This window comes from Colobus angolensis, unplaced genomic scaffold (genome assembly GCF_000951035.1).
Source record: "Colobus angolensis palliatus isolate OR3802 unplaced genomic scaffold, Cang.pa_1.0 Scaffold493, whole genome shotgun sequence".
In the NCBI taxonomy this organism is placed as follows: domain Eukaryota; kingdom Metazoa; phylum Chordata; class Mammalia; order Primates; family Cercopithecidae; genus Colobus; species Colobus angolensis.
The window spans coordinates 417,685-437,945 of NW_012118410.1; the positions used below are offsets into that span (position 1 = coordinate 417,685).

Genomic DNA, 20,261 nt, shown 5'->3' on the forward strand with positions numbered 1-20,261 from the left:
TAATTTCATAAAGTGGGAATTATTGTCTCTGTTTTACTAAGGTAAGGAAAAAAGGTCAGTGAGGTTAGGTAAGTTACCAAAGATAATACAGTTAGTAAGTGGCAAAACTGCGACAAGTCTAATAATCCAAATCGTCAATTATTTCTACTAAATCAGGGACTTTCAAATATTTTAATCATGACCCATAGGAAGAAGTGCATTTTACTTCATGATCCAGTATACAGACAAATATATGCCACTGAATAAAAGTTTCACGAATCAATACTTACCCTTAAAATATGCAGTGCTATTTCCTATTCTAGTTTATAATTTAGAAATTGATGGTCACAACTGGCAAAATTATTTTCACAACCCACTAAGGAACCATCATATTTGATATCTAAAATTTTTTTTTGACATCAAAAAGGACTAAAATTTTTTTTAAATTACAGCCTTTCTCTTTCAGATAAATACGATTCTCAATTTAGGAAGGAATACTAGATTCTTCAGTTATAAAATTTGGTTAACCTTGCCACTTGTACACTTGCTTTGTGAAAGCACGATAAGTGAACAACTGCATTTTAGGTGTTTGTCAGAGGTTATCAAACATCTGAAACAACAACCAGTATGTGTGAGACATATACTAGTGATGTGTGTGAGACAACTGGTATAAAGAGCACGTTACAAGTGCTTTATATATTTATCTAATTTTTGTAACAACTCAATGACGTAGACAATATTATTATTATTCCCATTTTACAGATAAAGCAACAAGCAGAGAAGGCTTATTTGCCTTAGATTACACAATGAGTAAACACCTGAGGTGGGATTCAGACCCAGGTAGTCTGACATCAGAGTTCACACAACACTGTGCTAACTGCCATTCACCACGGGACTTCATACCTGATTCACATTAGTTTCTCAAAGAAACAACTTCAATGGAATTGACTTAATATTTAACTTCTGACTTCTTATTAAGAAAGAACTGGTTCCATGTCTATTAAAATACTTTATTTCCCTATGCAAGAGAACATCTGGTTTCTCCAGATCTAAGTTTTATTTGCTTTATTTCATCAGAAAATAAAAGCTATGTAACCTCAATTTCATTTTTTTGTCAGAATTTGCCTTTGCCTCAGAGTTAAACTAAGCATTTTTAACAGTTAGCTCTTTATTACTATCTTTTCAATATACCCGCCTATCTTCTTCTTCACATTCAGCACCACCATGCTTTCATTGAGGTGAATGTTTAATAGGGGTGACGTACACCCCTACTAATGACATGTATAGGTTGTAGAAAGAAAAAGTACTACATGCTTTGAGATAATATTATTGGAGGACATAATTTGGCCAATGAGGCTAGAGTATCTTTAAGGTTGCATAGTTTTGCTGAGCCACAAAGGATGATAGGGAATCCATCTCAAATTATTTCTTGGTAAAGAAAAGAAAACGTAGAAGACCCTGAGAATAAAAGGATGGCTTTTTATACAATTTGGTAACTTGCCAACAGGAACTGTACAAAACATTCTGTTGGCATCTGCTTATGATACCTGATAGGAACAGGAAAAAGATGAGTGCTGCCCGGCTTAACGAATAGAGGCTGATTCTGCTCTAGGTGGGAATGGATAGTACAGTTCTCAATTTCGGTTGCATATTGTAACATAGAAAGCTATTTCAAGGAAAGAGGCCAGGGACTGAGAGAAAAGAAAAATATGTTTAATTTACTGAATTTCCCATCTTAGGTGACAAAAGAAATTGAGAAAGTAGAGAACACTGTAACAAAATGGTGATCCTACTGATCCACTTTAACAGTATAACAATATCATTCAACGACAAAGGATACCTTCTGAGGAATACATCATTGGACAATTTTGTCATTGTATGAACATCAGAGAGTGTAACTTACACAAATCTCGATGATATACTACATATCTAGGCTATATTGTATAGCCTATTACTCCTAGGTTACAAACCTATATAGCATATTACTGTACTCAGTATTGTAGGCAACTGTAACACAATGGTATTTGTGTTAGAAAAGGTACAGTAAAATACAGTATCATAATTTATTGGGACCATCATTGGATATATTGTCTACCATTGATCATGACACTGTTAGGCAGTGGATGACTGTATTTACAAATGCTTTCAAAAGAGCAGAACACTTTAAATTTTCATTTCTAATTCTATGAAAGAAAAGGTATTACTGCCATCTTGAAGAAACCTGAACTCATAAATATTAACATTTTTTAGGAGTAAATACTGGAACAGGTGAAACACAGAGGAAAAAATCTTCCCTGAACTGTTGCCTTTGTTGCCAGTCAATATTTGTTAATATAGCTAGATAAGAATAGAACTTAGTCACTATTAATTTAAATATTTAACCAATTCATTTCATTTGGTATTATAATCATAGATTTTTTTTTTCTGGTTTTCTTCCTGTTTTTCTTTCTTTGTTACCATGCTTTTCCTATTTTAATTCCTTTGCCATAGGACAAATGACAAATAAAAATCAATTGGTGGCAGGGGATTTCCTAAAAAAATGGTTTCTTAATCATTTATAGAGTTTATTACATACCAGGAACTGCCTGAAATGTTTTATATACATTATCATCTCAATTAATCACAACTAATGTCTGATATTTTATCCATCTATGTCATAAGTGAGGAAAATGAACCACAAAGAAGTCAGATAACTGCTACAGGTCACACAATGAAGGATGCAACAGTCAAACAGATGCTACACCTCTTGGAGTTCATTTAATCTATTGTTGGAATATAGTATATCTGTTAGATCTCAACAAAGGCTAACAAGAATGAAGGAAAAGATAACAACATTCTTATATATATATTTTAGCCTGGTACCTTTACTCAAATGAGTTTAATTGAAATAGAAGGGGAGATTAAAAAGTGAGTGGGCCAGTTGTAATAACTGGTGGTTATAAACTGGCATACAAAAAATAAGCCAGTGTTTCTAAATGTTAGAGTGCATCAGAATTTCCTGTAGGTCTAGTTAAAACAAAGATTGCTGGGTCCCGACCCCAGAGTTTCTGATTCAGTAGGTCTACGGTGGAATCTGAGAATTTGCATTTCAAACAGGTTCTCAGCTAATGCTGTTGGCCAAGGGACCACAATTTGAGAATCTCTGCATTATACTATATATATTCACTGTCCAACATAGCTGTAGCAAATAAAAGCCATAGCAAATAAAACCACATACTTTTCCCGGGGAGCTAGAACACAAATAAAAGGCTTTCTTTTGGAAGTTAAAGAGACGTGGAATTTTCACAGACATTTTACGTTTTTTTCTTTATTATATTTTTTAATCTAACATTTGACACATACAAAAATATATGTAAAATATATAAATGTTTAAGCAATCTAATTTTCATACCTAATTCATATAGTGACAATATCTTCAAATACAACCAACAAACTCTCAATATTAAACAGTAATTATTTTCATAATTGGCAGATACTCTTATATGAGATTTAATTTCTGAAGAATACATATAACTTTCATATCACATACAGTAAAAATAGCTCAATTTTAAATCTTTTTTTCTTCACTGATTATTCCACAATGACCACTAGTGAATAAACACTATTGCTACTGAAGACTGATCTAGAGAAGGTATGAAGTTTAACAGGAAAAAGAATTCAAACTTTCCAAGATAATATGTAAAACTACTAAAGACAAGAGCACAAAAAGTATTTTATCCTAAATTTACCAACTTTACTTCTTTTGTTAAATAAAAAAAAGCATAAAATTTAAGAATGGTGGAGACCATGCTAAAATAGGCCTTCAAAATTAATGATAAAATAGCCTTCCATGCTATTTGAGGAATTATATACAATGAACATTGGCAATGAAGTAAAATCTTACCCAGATCTAGTCGTTTTGAATTCCACCTTGAGGATAGGTTTGCATGGTTCTGGCTTCTTCCCATCCTTTAACTGTTTTCCTAAAATATATTTTCCTGCATTAAATTCTAAAATTCTAATTTACTCTACATTCTTACATTGATAGTTTATAAAATGAAAGTGAAATATAATGAAATCCACCATGAAACACTTTAAAGTGATTTTGAAAGAGGCATTTAATACACGATAAGATATTTTTTAAATGATCAAGCAAAGTTACTCTTTGAAATTCAGTGCTAAAAAGCAAATATAATTAGTAACTTAGTAAGAACATTTATGTGACAAAATTCTAGCAGGAGAAATTGATAGTTTTTCCAATGTTCTTAATTGCAGATAAGCAAAATAAAATTTCAACTTGCTAAATGAATTTATTTTAAAATAGCAAGATTTGAGAAAAACAAATCTACATCACATTTTCACCCCAGTATGACAGGCTGCAATATTAAGCCCTATGCTAATAAAATCATTTATATTTATTCTCCTTAAGTAAATACATCCACTGTAATACCCAAAAGACTGCTAAAATACACCAACCTCTATAAAATGTGTTAGAGACTCATTTTGTCAAAGAATTCTAATTATTTTTTTAAATGTTGATTTCAGTTATCTATGTCTACATATTCACTGCAGAAACTATAGAAAACTAAAAAAAAAAAAAGAAAGAAAGAAAATACAACATTTATTTCCCATATTTCAGAGATTAACCACTGTCGTGGAGTTCATTTAATCTATTGTTGGAATACAGTGTATCTGTTAGAGCTCAACAAAGGCTAACAAGAATGAAGGAAAAGATAACAACATTCTTATATATATATTTTAGCCTGGTACCTTTACTCAAATGAGTTAATTGAAATAGAAGTGGAGATTAAAAAGTGAGTGGGCCAGTTGTAATAACCAGTGGTTATAAACTGGCATACAAAAAATACTCTAAATGTTAGAGTGCATCAGAATTTCTATCCACATTATTATATTTCTTTTGACAAATCACCTAACTTGTGAATGGTCTGAGGAATTCCTGACACTCACCCCTAACCCAACACCTCTTATCTTCTTTCACAGCTTTATTTTTTCTCCATAGCACTTGTCACATTCTAGTATTCTTTATATTTAACTTCTTTGTTTACTGTTTGCCTAACTGGCATGTATGTAAATTCTAGGCAAGTAAATTTTTTTTTCTTTTTTTCAAGACAGGGTCTCACTCCTGCAGCCCAGGTTGGAGTACAGTGGCATGATCATGGCTCACCACAGCCTCAACCTCCTGGGCTTAAGTGAGCCTCCCATTACAGCCTCTCAAGTAACTGGACCACAGCTGCATACCACCATGTCTGGACACATTGTTTTAAATTTTTTGTAGAGATGACAGATGGGGGTTTTACCATGTTACCCAGGCGGGTCTCGAACTCTGGGCTCAAGGGATCTGCCTGCCTCCATCTCCTGAAGTGCTGGGATTACAGGCATGAGTCACCGCACCCCGCCAGGAAAGAGAAATTTTTTAGTGTATTTGTTTTCTGTTGTGGTTTCCCGGTGACAAACATTGTTTGGCATATAGTATATCTGGGTAAAGTTTTATTCCAGAGAGGTTGTGCCAATTTACAGTTCTATCAGCAGCGTAAGACACGTATTTTGCCATACCTTCCCGTAGCAATTTTTTTTCTTTTTGCTGATTGTTAAGTAAAAAAGGTAACTTATTTTAATCTGATTTGTTTGAATCCCTAACTGGTCATGTATAGTTCTTTTAAAAAATAGCTTGCTGTCCTTTATCGATGCTTCTATGTCATCTTCCTTGTATTAGAAAATAAATTTTATATTTCAGGCTTATTAACATTCTGTCAATCATGTATGTTGCAAATATTTTCCCTAGTGAATTCTTACAAATTAAAAAAAATTGTACAGAAGTACACATCTAAATAATCAAGTCTATCAGCCTCAATAAGTTCCAATTTAAGAAAATATGAAATCCTAAAATATCTATTCTTCCAAAATTAATTTATAAATTTAATGTAATTAGAGTTTCAACAGCTTTTCTTGAATTTGGACAAAATGATCTTAAAGTACACCTGGTAGACTAAATGCCTATGAACGGCTGAGGAAACTACCAAAAAGAACGACTTCCAAGACGATACAGTGAATATTACAGGTAGGGAGACACGCATGAGCGGGGCAGGAGAGGGCTTTAGAAATGTTGGGTGATGGTTCCACAGTGGTTTGACAATTATCACACTGCCTTACTAAAAGTGATAAATTGGCAGCTGGTGCCAGGGAGAACCCATTTCCTGATGGTCCACACCTGCTGCACTGAAGTGTTAACTGAATGCAAGCACCAGGGAGAGGCAACTTCCCAGGCAAGGGCGGTAAGTAACAACATGGTGGAGTATGACCTTCGGTTGGGGGGCACTGCACTGGAAAACGGAGAAAAGCCTCAGACAGACAAGTGTACGAATTCCTAAACACACTGCAGGTGTTCACCTCCCAAGGGTAAGGAGGGCACCACACATACGGGAAGCCCACCCTAAGGGAAGAATCGTGGGAAAGGGGCATGCCTATGAAGTCCTGGGGTCAGAGTTAAACACTGCACTTGTTCTCCAAGTTGCCCACCTGGGTCTCTTTCAAGTACTTCTTCCCTGTTCTAAAGCCTTTCTAATAAACTTCCACTCCTGCTCTGAAACTTGCCTTGGTCTCTTTTTCTGTTTTGCCCCTCAGTTGAATTCTTTCTTCTGAAGAGGCAAGAATTAAGGTTACTGCAGAGCCATACGGATACACTACTGGCAACTCAGATACATGCCACCAATAACAGGAGGACCTCGGTGAACTTGCTCTCCCACAAAAATGAAAGTACTAGTAAAACAACTAAAGCTAACCATTTCAGAACTCTGGAGAATGACCAAGCCGCTAACAAGATGAAAAATCATCTACCCAATAGAAACTACTGAACTTCAGTAACATGAGGGGTCTGGGGACAGGGAACTGTGATATTTTTAAGGAAGGTCTATTTCTATCCCCTGGCTACCCAGCTCAGTGGTAGGCTAGCCATGAAAATGCAGTATTATTAGCCAACAGAGAGGACTGAAGTTTTCTTGGAGCTCTGTTAAAAACATTTTTGCTATAGCACAATCGACATTTTGTGTGAACTTGCAGCTCTCTGGAAAACACTATTCCCAAAGTGCTGTGGCTATCTCACTTGACACCTCAAATATGGGAGACAAAAGTCCCTACCTCCAGGGCATTCTAGAATGACAGTAATCTGTTGGAAGTATTATAGCTATTTAAGGCTGTAGTTTCAGTTGAGGCAAATGGAACTCAGGTAGAAATTTAAAAGAAAAGCTCAGAAAACTAGACACACTCCTACGGGTCTAAAATGCTGCCTGCCCAGGAAAGAGTGAGGAACGGAAAAGGCCCCAGTCACTCATTTCTGGCTGACTTTGAGATCCTGAGCAAACAGGAAGTTAAAAAAAAAAAAAGTAAAATGAGTCATAACTCCTATTACTGGCAAGTACATTGGGAAACGGACACTCACACATGGCTGGTAGAAATCTGAAGGATATAGTTTTTTGGAAAAATGGTTTGAGAACATTTATTAGAAATAATAAAACGTCAATACTGAGGGGTAGAAATTGTACTCCGAAGCATTTATTCCATATAAACAAAAGGACCAATTCCTATGGCATATGTACAAAGATGGTAGCTGCAGCATAGTTTGCAATGTTTAAGAAATAAAAACAAAGGGAATGCCCATTAATTTGAAATAGCTGAATAAGTTGTGATACAAACAACTGGCTCTTACACAGCCATTAACATAAATGAAATGCCAGAACATTTGGAGGAATCTTCCTAAAGTACAGTGATTAAGATGCAAAAAAGGGTTACAAACAATCCAGTTCTGCTCTTTAAAAGTTATTTTAAAATGTACAATTAAGTTATTATTGAACTATAGTCACCCGACTATAACTCAAAGGATAAATGTTTGAGGGGATTAATACCCCATTCTCTATGATGTGCTTATTTCACATTGTATGCCTGTATCAAAATATCTCATGTACCTCACAAATATATATACCTATTATGTACTCGTAAAAATGTAAAAAAATTTTAAAGATGCGAAAAGACTAACATAATCCTACTTTATGTAAAACAATGATCAGAAAAATAATCTCATGTTTATTTGTGTGTATACGTGTTAATATACAAAATTTCAGAAATATCTATATTTTAGAAGAACATCTGTAAGATTTTTGACACAGCTTACCTCGTGGGATATGAAAGGAGAATGGGCTGCTAACATGGGAAAAGGCTGAGGGAGAAGGAACTGGTAGGACAGGATTGTATATGTGTAATGAGATATGTGTATGAAAAAAACTATCAGTGTTTTTGGTCACTCCCCTCTTTGGTTTTATGCTTGGAAAGTTCTTCCCCACACCAAAATCACATAAATCTGCTTTTTCTTATAGTTTTGAATAGATTCATTTATTATATTAATTATTTTCTGATGTGTATTTTTGGTACAGGGAAGACATTTTCCTCTTAATAATTAATAAGCTATCAATCATCTGAGTGCTAGGCTAGTTTTATAGCTCTAATGAGCTATAACTGCTAACCAAAAGTACACATATTTAAAGCATATAATCAGATGGGTTTTGACATAAATATTTACTTGCCAGGCCAATTTATTGAACCATCATTCTCTCCTCATTAGTATGAAATATCACCCATATTAACTTTTTATAAATATATACCTGTATACTGACTGGTAATGGTACATTTAATCCTGTCTTTATTTAAGATCCTAGAGAATCATTGTTTTCCCCTCCTTATGAAGAAATGATTCTACATGGAATCTTGAATCTCTAGCAGCCCAATTTATAAGAACCAAGAAGTGACAGAAGTAATCAAGGAACTGGAAAGAACTGCCAGGAGAAAGGAAAGGACTGCTGAGGTGGGAGAGAGAATTGCAAGGAAAATAAAAGGTATTGAAAAAAGGAGGCTTAAATCTGAAAAGTAGTCCCTTGTGTCATACAAGGAATAAATTAAGAACTTCAACCTCTATTCCAATCTATATAGAGATGTATATGACCTTTCAGTAAAAAATTGAAATGTTTGCTCTAAAGAAGGTCAGCTGGCTTATATCCTCTTTCTGCCATGCAGAGTTCTAGCGGGAGAGTCAGGCTGACAGAATTTAGGATTATAGACACAAATTTTACATGTAGGTTCAAACATGATTTTGTTTTATGAAGTGAAACAATTATTCATAAATAAACTCCTTTAACTTATTTCAATATTCAACATCAATCTTTCGGAGGTTGGAACAAATTCTAAAGGACATTAGATGGTATTTGCTAAATCCTTCCAAGTCTGAGCTTCTATATCTTGCAAAAAACCTGGCTAGGTACAAAACTCTTAACTTTCTTCCTGTTCAATAGTCCTTTGATACTGCTCTATTGTGTTCTAACATTCAGACTTACAAGTCTAAGTCAGTCTGATTATTATTCCTTTATAATTTAACTTTTATTTCGGTCCCTCTGAGAGGATGCTAATAGAGTCGTTTCATTTTCTTTGTAAATGAAAAATGTTGCAGTGTTTAGAGTGATCATCCTGTATTAATTTTGCTTGGAAAAAAACAAATCTTTGATATGCATAGAAGATATTTTAAATAATGTCTCTGATTACTGCTTATGGTCTAGATAGGTTTATTTATTCATCTCTAATTCTAGGCTAGGCAATTTCCAAATCAAATCAAATAATAAGGCACTACCCATGATTTTAAGCACATACAAATGAAAAGATATTTAAAGGATTTCACCACTAGGTGTCATTTTACTTCTTAAATGCTATGCCACTGGAGGAACAAAAATATGTGCTTGTTCTTTTAACTACCTATGAACTACCATGACTAGTCAGTTAAAAAGTCTGATTAATTATAAAACCTGACTTAATAACTCACATAAACTCCCATGCCACATCTGATTTCTCCTTCTTACTATGCCCTATTACCCCACCCCTCAAACCACCAAGCCTCAAATAATTGGTTTAAGTCCTATTGATTCTAATTCCAGAATTTCATTCCTACATATCCATTTCTTCCCATTTCCTCTAATGAAATCTCCATTATTTATTAATGCAATAGCTTCCTAATTAGCCACCCTCTTCTGCCTCCAGCCCACCAGATGTACTACCATTAAAGTGATATTTTTAAGATGTAAACTTGATGCTTCTCACTATAAACTCAATTACTAAGTCTCCATTATGAAGTTCAAACTTTTTATCATACTTTGATATATAATCTTGCCTCTCTACATGGTTCTGTTTTCATTTTCTGCTACTTGCCCAAAGGTGTTTTAAACTCTGGTCATATTAAACTATTAGTAATTTTCCAAGAACACCCCACTTTTGTTTATGTCTTTGTGCCTTTGTGCCTTCTAAGATAACTTTGCCCTGCTCTTTGCTGTCTTATAACACTACTATCATTCTTTAAGATCAAGTTTATATACCCTGAATTGGTGAAATAGTCCAACACCTTTTACCCAAAACCAGTCACCACTTATTTGTTTCCACATCATGTTATACATGCCTTTATCAACATTAATCACAATATATTATATTTATCAGTTTATAGATCATTTTCATTCACTTGACAATGAGCTCTTCAGCCCAGTATATTTTCAGTAATTAGTCTCTGGTACATAGGAGGTGCTCAATAAATGTTTATTCAATGAATAAAGATTTATTAAAAATGAATAAAGATTACTGACAAAAACAGTTGCTTTCTAAAGTTTTAATTTTGCCAGTTAGGATGAGGAACGTATTTTCAGTGTTACACTTGTTACATTGAAGTTCTCAGTCTAGCGTGGCTATCCAATAGGGTAGCCATAAGTCTACTGTGCACTTAAAATGCATGGACAGCAGGGCACTTAAAAGGTAGCTAGTCCAAGTTAAGACGTGCTAAATACACACTAGATTTCAAATATTTAGTACAAAAAAAGAATAAAATATCTCAATTTGTACTGATTACATGATGAACTAATATTTTGCATATTTGGGGTTAAAGAACATGTTATTAAAATCAGTTTTACCTGTTTCTTATTACTGTTTTTAATACGGTTACTAGTAAATTTAGAATTACACACACAGCTCACATTACCTTTCTACCGGACAGTGATGTTCTAGAAAATAAAAAGACAAACTGAAGAATCACATTGCTAATAATACTAATTTGAAAAGGGGAGGAGGCTTTTTCCCTCCTAAATGAGTGTACAGAGTTGATTTACGGCTGGACTTGGACCCCTGAATATCTGTTTTTTTACTTTTGGCAAAGAAAAGGACAGCAGGATTTATGACGTGTTGTTTAAGGCCCAAAACTTCCCTGGTAACCACCAGAGTATACTTTTGCTGAAGGTTGGCAACTGGCCTAGCTGATTTATTAGCAAGACTGGCTTGATCATTACAAGGGCCTTCCTGAGAGTTTCTGTGGAGCTCTTCAGAAGCCAGATCTTGGTGACTCGAGGTGCACTCAGTACAATCCTCGTGTGTAAGTAAGTGCTCACTGGGAGCTCACATAGGGGAGGGATGTTTCAGAACACCTGTCTGCATTCTCTTTCTCCTGCTGTATCATATCTTTTGCCTTTAAATCATGGTCTTATTTGAGTATGCTCTGTGGAGTCTGGTTAATTCTTTTCAAATACATAAACTGGGGAAAGGTTTGTGATGAATCATATAAGGAACTGAGTAGTATAGTTTTATTATTTACTGAATGTTTTAGGTTTCAGGTAAATCTTAAAAGCAGATTAATGGAATTCTTTGCATGTCTCATCCTTAACATACTAAGTTGATGCACTTAGGTGAACTTGAATTTTATTTTTCCCTCAGCGACCTTCAACAGAATAAAAGTTCCCCAATCTTGGTTTACTTTTTGATAAACAGATTGATTGCATTGATGAATAAGCTTCAGAAACTAAATTTAAAACACCATTTCCTACAGTAAAAATCTACGGGTTTTGACTGTCTAGCACAAGCTTGTCCAACCACAGCCTGCAGGCCACATGTAGCCCAGGACAGCTTTGAATGTGGCCCAACACAAATTAGTAAACTTACTTAAAACATTATGAGATTTTTCTTTTTTAGCTCATCAGCTATCATTAGTGTTAGTGTATTTTATGCGTGGCCCTAGACAATTCCTCTCCTTCCAATGTGGCCCAGGAAAGGCACCCTGGTCTATAATCTCCATTTCCTTAGGAAACCAACTGATTCTGGGAAAGCTGACAATCACAGAAAATCTTACTCTGCAACACATCACCCCCATCCCTGTGCCAGAGGGGAGGTCCTGTGAGGCCCTGGCCCAGAAAATTACAAAACCAAGATGAGTGCTTCAAGGTAAGAATGTGAGCCATGCCGATACCTCCTAAGTAATGAAACCCTATCTGCCATGGGAGAGAAACAAGCCAAAAGAGAAACAGTTTACTCCTAGAGTAACCATACAGAGATACAGAATCTATGGCCCGCCGAAAGGAAATAACTGCAGAGTCATTATATGGAACCAAATCCTGCTTAATTTTCATATATTCACTAAACTTTATAGCTTAAAAATCCTGTTCAATCTTGACATTTTACAAATAATAAAGCTCAAGTCTCAGAGAAAAGAAATGATCTCCACAAGGTATTTCACACATAGCACTTGCAATTAGATTACAGATTGTCTGATTGCCAGGGAAATGTTTGAGATGCATAAAAATGAGACTAAAGGGAACTATCACTTTTTGTTTGTTTTTGGTAGTCAAAAATAACCTGCTGCATGCTAAAGTGAAGAAAAATGCTCACCTTTAATTCAGCATTTCTAAAACTTCTTTCACTATGGCATACCTTTTCCACCAAATAAATCATCAATATAAGAAAAACTGGTCTTTGTGGAATATATTTTGGGGGTTCACTAATCTATTCTACCAAGTACATAACCATTTCCATACCGACATTTCCTAGAGCCATATATGAGTGCCTATTACATAGTAGAACCAACAAATATTTGTAGAATGAGTAAATATAATCTTCATGACAACTGTATGAGACTAGGTAAAGTTTCATTATTATTTGTATTCATGGGTGAGAACATTAAGATTCAAAAATATTAAATGACTTCCTCAAGGTCACAGAGCCAGAAACTATGGAATTAGTGCTTAACTACAACTCTTCTGGCTTCAAAATCCCATGTTATATAAATGTAACATAATATCTTCTGAACAGACTCTTCAAGGATATCTTAACCTATTTTTAACACTAAACACCCTAACACTACAACTCGTAGTAAAGTACTGGTAGGAGTCTTAAATTACAATCAGTTCTTGGCAATCAAGGTAATACTGTAAATGTTTTTTAAGACTAAGATACTTGAACAACCATTAGATGAACTTAAATAAGAAAAAGTTTTTTCACTCAATTGTAAAAGGTTAGTATATTTAAACTAACTTACCATAACTGTTTGGTTAGAAATTAAGAGCAAGAAACCACAACAGAAAATAATAATGAGAAGTAGAACAAAATTTCAATCCTTTGCAACAGTTAATATAATGAAAATGATATACCACAAATGTGATCTCTGTGGAATAGATGATACCTTGTTATGGTATGCCGAATGTAGTTTTGTACTGTAATGTATAAAAATGTACTCAGTTGGCCAGGCATGGTGGCTCGTGCCTGTAATCCCAGCACCTTGGGAGGCTGAGGTGGGTGGATCACCTGAGGTCAGGAGTTTGAGACCAGCCTGGCCAATATGGTGAAACCCCGTCTCTACTAAAAACACAAAAAATTAGCCGGGCGTGATGGCGGGCGCCTGTAATCCCAGCTACTCAGGAGGCTGGGGCAGGAGAATCGCTTGAACCTGGGAAGCAGAGGTTGCGGTGTGTCAACATCGCGCCATTGCACTCCAGCCTGGGCAACAAGAGCAAGACTCTGTCTCAAAAAAACAAACAAACAAAAAAAAGTACTCAGCTTTGCCATGAATTCAGTTGTAGTCAACATGAATTTAGCTTTGGTAGGTTACCTGTCACTTGGTAGTTTTTACTGCCAAAAAGAAAGGTGGAAACCTTATTACACTTGAAAGGAATTCAGATTTGCTACATATAGTTTATATAAAATAAAATAAATATGCCTTACTTTATATAAAATTCTGGCCATCTACTACTAGACTGCTACACTGTACACTGTACACAAATACCACGCTAATTTTTAACACCAGCCACAGAAAAAAATCCACTTCATTTATATTTCATTTGGATTCTAATTTTGAGAAAACATTTAAGTCACATATTGTCTTTTTCATTTAAAAATAATTTTAGCTTTTCTGCTAAGACAATATAATCACTGTAGAAACTGATTTATACCACTTCCTAAAGTCTGCTCTCAATAAACTAAGCTTTCAATATAAAAAAAGATTAAGACCAGATAGACAATCAATATTCGGCAACCATCATAGTAATAGTTAATTCAGCTAAGAAACATCAACAGATGCTAAAACTAGAGGGGAAAAGTCTGATGAAGTGTAATATGTTCATAGAGTCTTGGGGAACTTCCTTCAAATCAAAATATGTAACAATTATAAATACACATAAAATTTATTCCTCAATTTCAAAGGTAAAAAGAAAACCTGTTTAATAATGGAGAGAACTAGCAGAAGACAGAACTTTAACCAAAGGACGTGAGATACCACCAATATGGGACAAATCAAAAACGAGTTCCACTTGAGAGGATGCAAAAAGAGCACCTCAATCCTTTTGGGATACTCCTGTCAAAAGCGTGCAACCTAAATCTCATCATGAATAAACATGAGACAAAACCATACTGAGGCTCGTTCTATAAAAGAACTGACCTACAATCTTTGTAATTTATCAGATATCAAAGTCAAAATGTTCAGGAAGTGTTTCAGTTTCGAGAAGAAATATGACAACCAAATCTAATCCATATAAAACTCTTTTGAATAAAGGCAAAAATTGATTATATAGAAAAACGTCCTTATTTAAAAAAAAAAAAAAAAGACCATGGAATATTTGGGAGTGAATCAGCACCATATTGACAACTTACTTGCAAACAGATCAAAAGAAAAAAAGATTCTTTGTACTATTCTTACAAAACAAGATAAAAACAGATAAACTTCAAGCTGCAAGACTAGCATTATATATTTCTATCATCTTTGACATGAGTTTCATTTTCTTCTGGGTTTCAAATGAAAGATTTTTGAACTAACCACACCCTATTGGTACTTTTTTGTTTATCTGGATTCGTAGGTTCCAGTGGGGTTGGGAGATTCTAAGATTCATAGGAATTTTTAGGAGTGTCGAGATGAGGAACGTAGATACTAACAGAAGGAAGGAACAAAATATATTAAGAAAAACTTGAACCTACTATTACAAGAAATATCCTCTAGATGCACTCATAAATAGATGTGTAGGGAATTTAAAGTAAGTGCTTTCCCAGAAGATGACTGCTGTCACAAGCAGTGGTAAAGTATTTCACAATATGTGGTTTCAAGAACCGTTATTCTTCCCAGAAAATAAGCCTAAAAATCCCATATGCCACAGATAGATAAAATTTGTTTTTAATTTAACTGTGTCTTTCACTTCTATATCGTAGTAAGTCAAAATATATCAACTTTTTAAAAAAGTAGGTATTCAAATTTTAAAGCAAACAATGAAATACTAGCAATAGCTACAAGGACACTCTTGAATATACTATCAATTTATAGAAGAGTTCCTTTAATATGAGTTCCCTAAACTTGCCAGGAAGGATTCTCTTGGGGTGAGGGTGGAGAATGCAGATTAATAAAGAAATACAAATTCTAAAACAAAAAAGGTGGCCTTCACAATCTGTTTTTAATAAATATTCTAATAAAAATTTCTTATAAGCTTTGTAAGTACTACTTATGCAGAAAATAGTTAACACAGCAGGTCTGCTACTGCTATCCCTACAAAGATCTGCTTACAAGGTTGGCCATTAGCTCATGTCCAAGAAACGCTCATTATTCCCTGAGAAGGGTGATTTACTCTGCCTAATTGGTTTGTACAAAGAATATAGTTTATGCTGAACCCCTGCCTTCCTTCTGGGAGTTTAGAATTTTGGTACTTGCTAAAGCAGAGGATGCCTGCATAACGGATCCCAATAAAAACTCTGGACTCCAAGGCTCAGGTGAGTTTCTCTGGTAGACAATATTTCACACATGCGGTAACAACTCCTTAATAGTGGGATTAAGCATATCCTGAGTGACTCCATAAGGAAATAACTCAAAGACGCTTGACCCTGGTTTCCTCCAGACTTCATTTGTCTTTTCCTTTTGCAGATTCTGCTTTATGCCTTTTTGTTGTAATAAATCACAGCAATGAATATGACTTTAGGCTGAGTCCTGTGCGTCTTCCTAGTGAATCATTAAACCCATGGTGATTATGAGGACTCCTGACACCATATTTTAATATATAAAATTACCTTCTACAGGGTTCCAAGTATTTCAAGTTCACTGTTATTTATATATTAACAACCTGCAACTGATAGCTTTGAGATGGAAAAGTTTAATGTAAATCCTGCATCATTTTCATTCACAAAACTATTTGTTTTTTGGACTGTTGGAGACATGATATTCAGAAAATAATGTAACATTTTCTAAAATTTCACATTTGCAATTTCAACTGTAAATATGCTTAACTTGAAATTTTATTAACTGGTTGTTAGATACTATTTCTATAAGTGTAAATTTTTTAATTCCCTAAAAATGAAAGGAAACCCCTCCTTATCCTAAAAATCAAACAAACAAATCCAAAGGCAAACTGAAACAAAACAGTTTACTGTGCATTACAATTAGGTGGTATTTAAGACTGATGCATTCTTACCATGTGGAGTGATTGTCTGTACAGGTTTAGCAGGGGACCTCACATTCCATATAGTCAAGGTGCCATCTGAATGACTGCAAATAAACTGTTTCCCTTCATGATGCCAAGCAACAGAGTGGATAGCCTATAAAAGGATGAAAAATACCATTTTAAAATCTATTTAAGTAGCAAACTACTTGTAAATGATCTGATAATCAATTAATTTTCATTTTTAACTTTTCTTTATTTTCTAAAGTTAATATGTGAACTTAACATTTCCATAATAATTTGGCCCTCTTGTAATACAAATGAGATTTTATTTCTTCATATTAACACTGTTTTAATTCTCTGTACTTACTTTACTCCTTAAACCAGCATAAAGAAGGCATAATAGTGATATCTACAGACAAGTTCAGTAAAACAAAATGTTTTCTTACATTATTTTTAGCATAAACAATACCTAAACATAAATTACCAATTACAACCAACGTCCCAATGGAAAAACTCGTTGCATTGACAAGATTAGAATAAAACATGTTAATTGACCACAATCCTAAGAGCCAAAATGTAGATTTGGAATAGAGAGCAATAAAAAATGCTCCAGGTTGAGCTACAAGACATGCTCCTCATCTTTCACAGTAATTACAGAGGCAATTTTTAATCTCAGGGACCCTCTTCTGATAAGAAATTTATTTTGTACTTCTGGGTCAGTTAAAAACTATCTGGAAAATACTTTTATATCACCGAAGTATGATACCCCTCATTTTTTTGCTCTATCATTATTTAAATCCTGGTATGCAAAAAAAAAAAATTTTAAATCACTCTCCCATGCATCCTTTGAATTACTTCTTTTAAACTTAAGTTGATAAAATTTTAGTTCTTAATGGTCAATTGACTTAAAGCTACCCTACTGGAATGCAAGAATTGCAGAGTACAGTGCAAAAATCATATAATTGAAACTCAAAACTTCTGTCACATATAAAGTCAACATTTTCTATCATGTCATCTATTTATTTGGGTTCTTTCTATACTAAAATATCTTAGTATAAATCAGACAGATACAAATAATCAGCTATACTTCTAATGCCAATATTTAATACAATGTTTTTTATTCAAAGTACAGATGTTCTTCAATTTATGATGAAGTTATACCCTGATAAACTCATCATAAGTCAAAAATATCATAAGTCAAAAATGCATTTAATGGTACCAACAAAACAGATGATCCCTTACTTACAATGGCTCAATATGCAAGTTTTCACCTTTAAGATGGTACACAAGCAATAGACATTGAGTAGAAACCATAATCGCATTCTAATTCCTAAGGAGCTCCTTTACTTAGGATGGGGTTATGTCTTGATAAACCAATTGTAAAGTCAAAAAAATCATAAGTCTAAATACTATAAGTCAGGGACCATCTGCATCTCTTACAAAATTCTAAATAAAATCTTAATAATAAACTGAAATACACATATGACATTTTGAAAATTCATTTTTAAAATAAGCAATCCCTTAGTAGCCTTTACAAGTAAAATTATTTCTGCAAAAACATGAGCAGTGCTAAAAAGTTATTTAATGTTTTAAAAAAAATTGATAAAGGAAAATACAAAAGAGGTCTACAGTGCTATCTGGAACCTATAGATAGAAACATCTTAATAGTATCATGTATAAATGTATATCATATATATAAATACATATCACATGTAGAGAAATATTTCTACTTTGCTAAAGAAAACAATGTCTATCTTTGTTTAAAAGTGCCTTCTATTATAAAATGTTATTAAATTTCTAGGCATTCCAAAAGCAAATACTATCGAATTACTGGAACTAGTGGTTCACAATTATCTTGGACAACAGAAACAAGTAATAGAAAACACTCCACAAAAAAGCAAAGAAATAAAGAAATACGGACATGCAACAAACATGCACTATTTATACAATTTTCTATATGCAAATCCAACTTGATATAAGATGTGTTTTCTTTCTAAGTATATATGTAGAACATATGCAGTATTACAAGTATTTAAAAATATGTATACAATACCTACCATATATAAAATATACATATACAATTTATATTTCACATATAAATTATACATGTATAAAATATGCAATTTACACTTTTTCTTTAGTCTTCTTGAGAAAATGACATAGAAATTTACGTAAACAAAGTGAGAAAATCTAACCTCACCAGCAAATCTGACACATGCTCAAAATCAGAAGCAAGGTGGGTCAGGAGCAAATTCGAACAATTCATGGGAGAAGATATGAGATATAACGTAGGAAACATAAATGGGAGTTGATAAATTTTGTGTGTAAATTGGCTTATCTGTTTTTCCAAGGAAAAGATACACAATTTCCAGGTGATTAAGAATATTTACTTGTTTGTGGCCGGGCACGGTGGCTCATGCCTGTAATACCAGCACTTTGGGAGGCAAAGGCCGGCGGATCATGAGGTCAGGAGATCGAGACCATCCTGGCTAACACGGTGAAACCCCGTCTCTACTAAAAAATACAAAAAACTCGCCAGGTGTGGTGGCAGACACTTGTAGTCCCAGCTACTCGGGAGGCTGAGGCAGGAGAATGGCATGAACCCAGGAGGTGGAGCTTGCACTGAGCTGAGATCGTGCCACTGTACTCCAGCCTGGGTGACAGAGCGAGACTCCATCTCAAAAAGAAAAAAAAAAAAAGAATATTTACTTGTTTTAAAAACCTGAAAATTATACATACATATGAATAACAGGATTATCTTAGAAATAGGAATACAGGACAGATGAATGGAAAATAGAACACAATAAATAAAAGACATACAAAAGTCACGGAGGACAAGATGAATCCAGGGTAGAGAAAAAAGACTGAAGACAGAATGAACGCAGATGATATAGCTGTTCACATAAACCACAAAGCAGCAGTACACACAATTCTAAAAGCTCTTTAAAAGATGTAGTATCTGAAAAAAATCATAAGTATAAAAAGGTTCATGAAGGTAATTAAGAGTCGGACATCAGTATTTTCATTTTTGATAAAATTTGAGAAAAAACAAAAGCACTGCCTACCGTGACACATTTTTCAAAAGGAGTAATATTTAATTATTAGGCTTTGGCAAAAGTAGTACCTATGATGCTTCCGCTATTCTTATCAGACAAGACAGCATCTTGTCTAGGAAGACAAAACAGGCTAACTGCTTACCTATCAAATTTTACATTCACTAACTCAAAATTGTATGGAAATTGAATAAATTCTCTACTTACTGGTTTTGCAAACTAATCAGTATTATTAGAATCATGTCACAGCAAATATATATATATATTTTTTATTATTATACTTTAAGTTCTAGGGTACATGTGCATAATGTGCAGGTTTGTTACATATGTATACTTGAGCCATGTTGGTGTGCTGCACCATCAACTTGTCAGCACCCATCAATTCGTCATTTATATCAGGTATAACTCCCAGTGCAATCCCTCTCCCCTCCCCCCTCCCCATGATAGGCCCTGGTGTGTGATGTTCCCCTTCCCGAGTCCAAGT

The 20,261-nt window shown here is 34.2% G+C and overlaps 1 protein-coding gene across 3 annotated transcripts in view; it reads right to left on the reverse strand.

Moving 5' to 3' along the window:
• STXBP5 (syntaxin binding protein 5 (tomosyn)) overlaps positions 1-20,261 on the reverse strand; it is a 209,368-nt gene that overhangs the window by 101,192 nt on the left and 87,915 nt on the right. For all 3 annotated transcript variants that reach the window (XM_011959439.1, XM_011959438.1, XM_011959440.1), the window contains exons 8-9: positions 16,755-16,878; positions 3,863-3,941 (exon numbers count right to left, since the gene is read on the reverse strand). In XM_011959439.1, the coding sequence (XP_011814829.1) occupies positions 3,863-3,941; positions 16,755-16,878 (203 nt within the window). The remainder of the gene's footprint in view (positions 1-3,862; positions 3,942-16,754; positions 16,879-20,261) is intronic.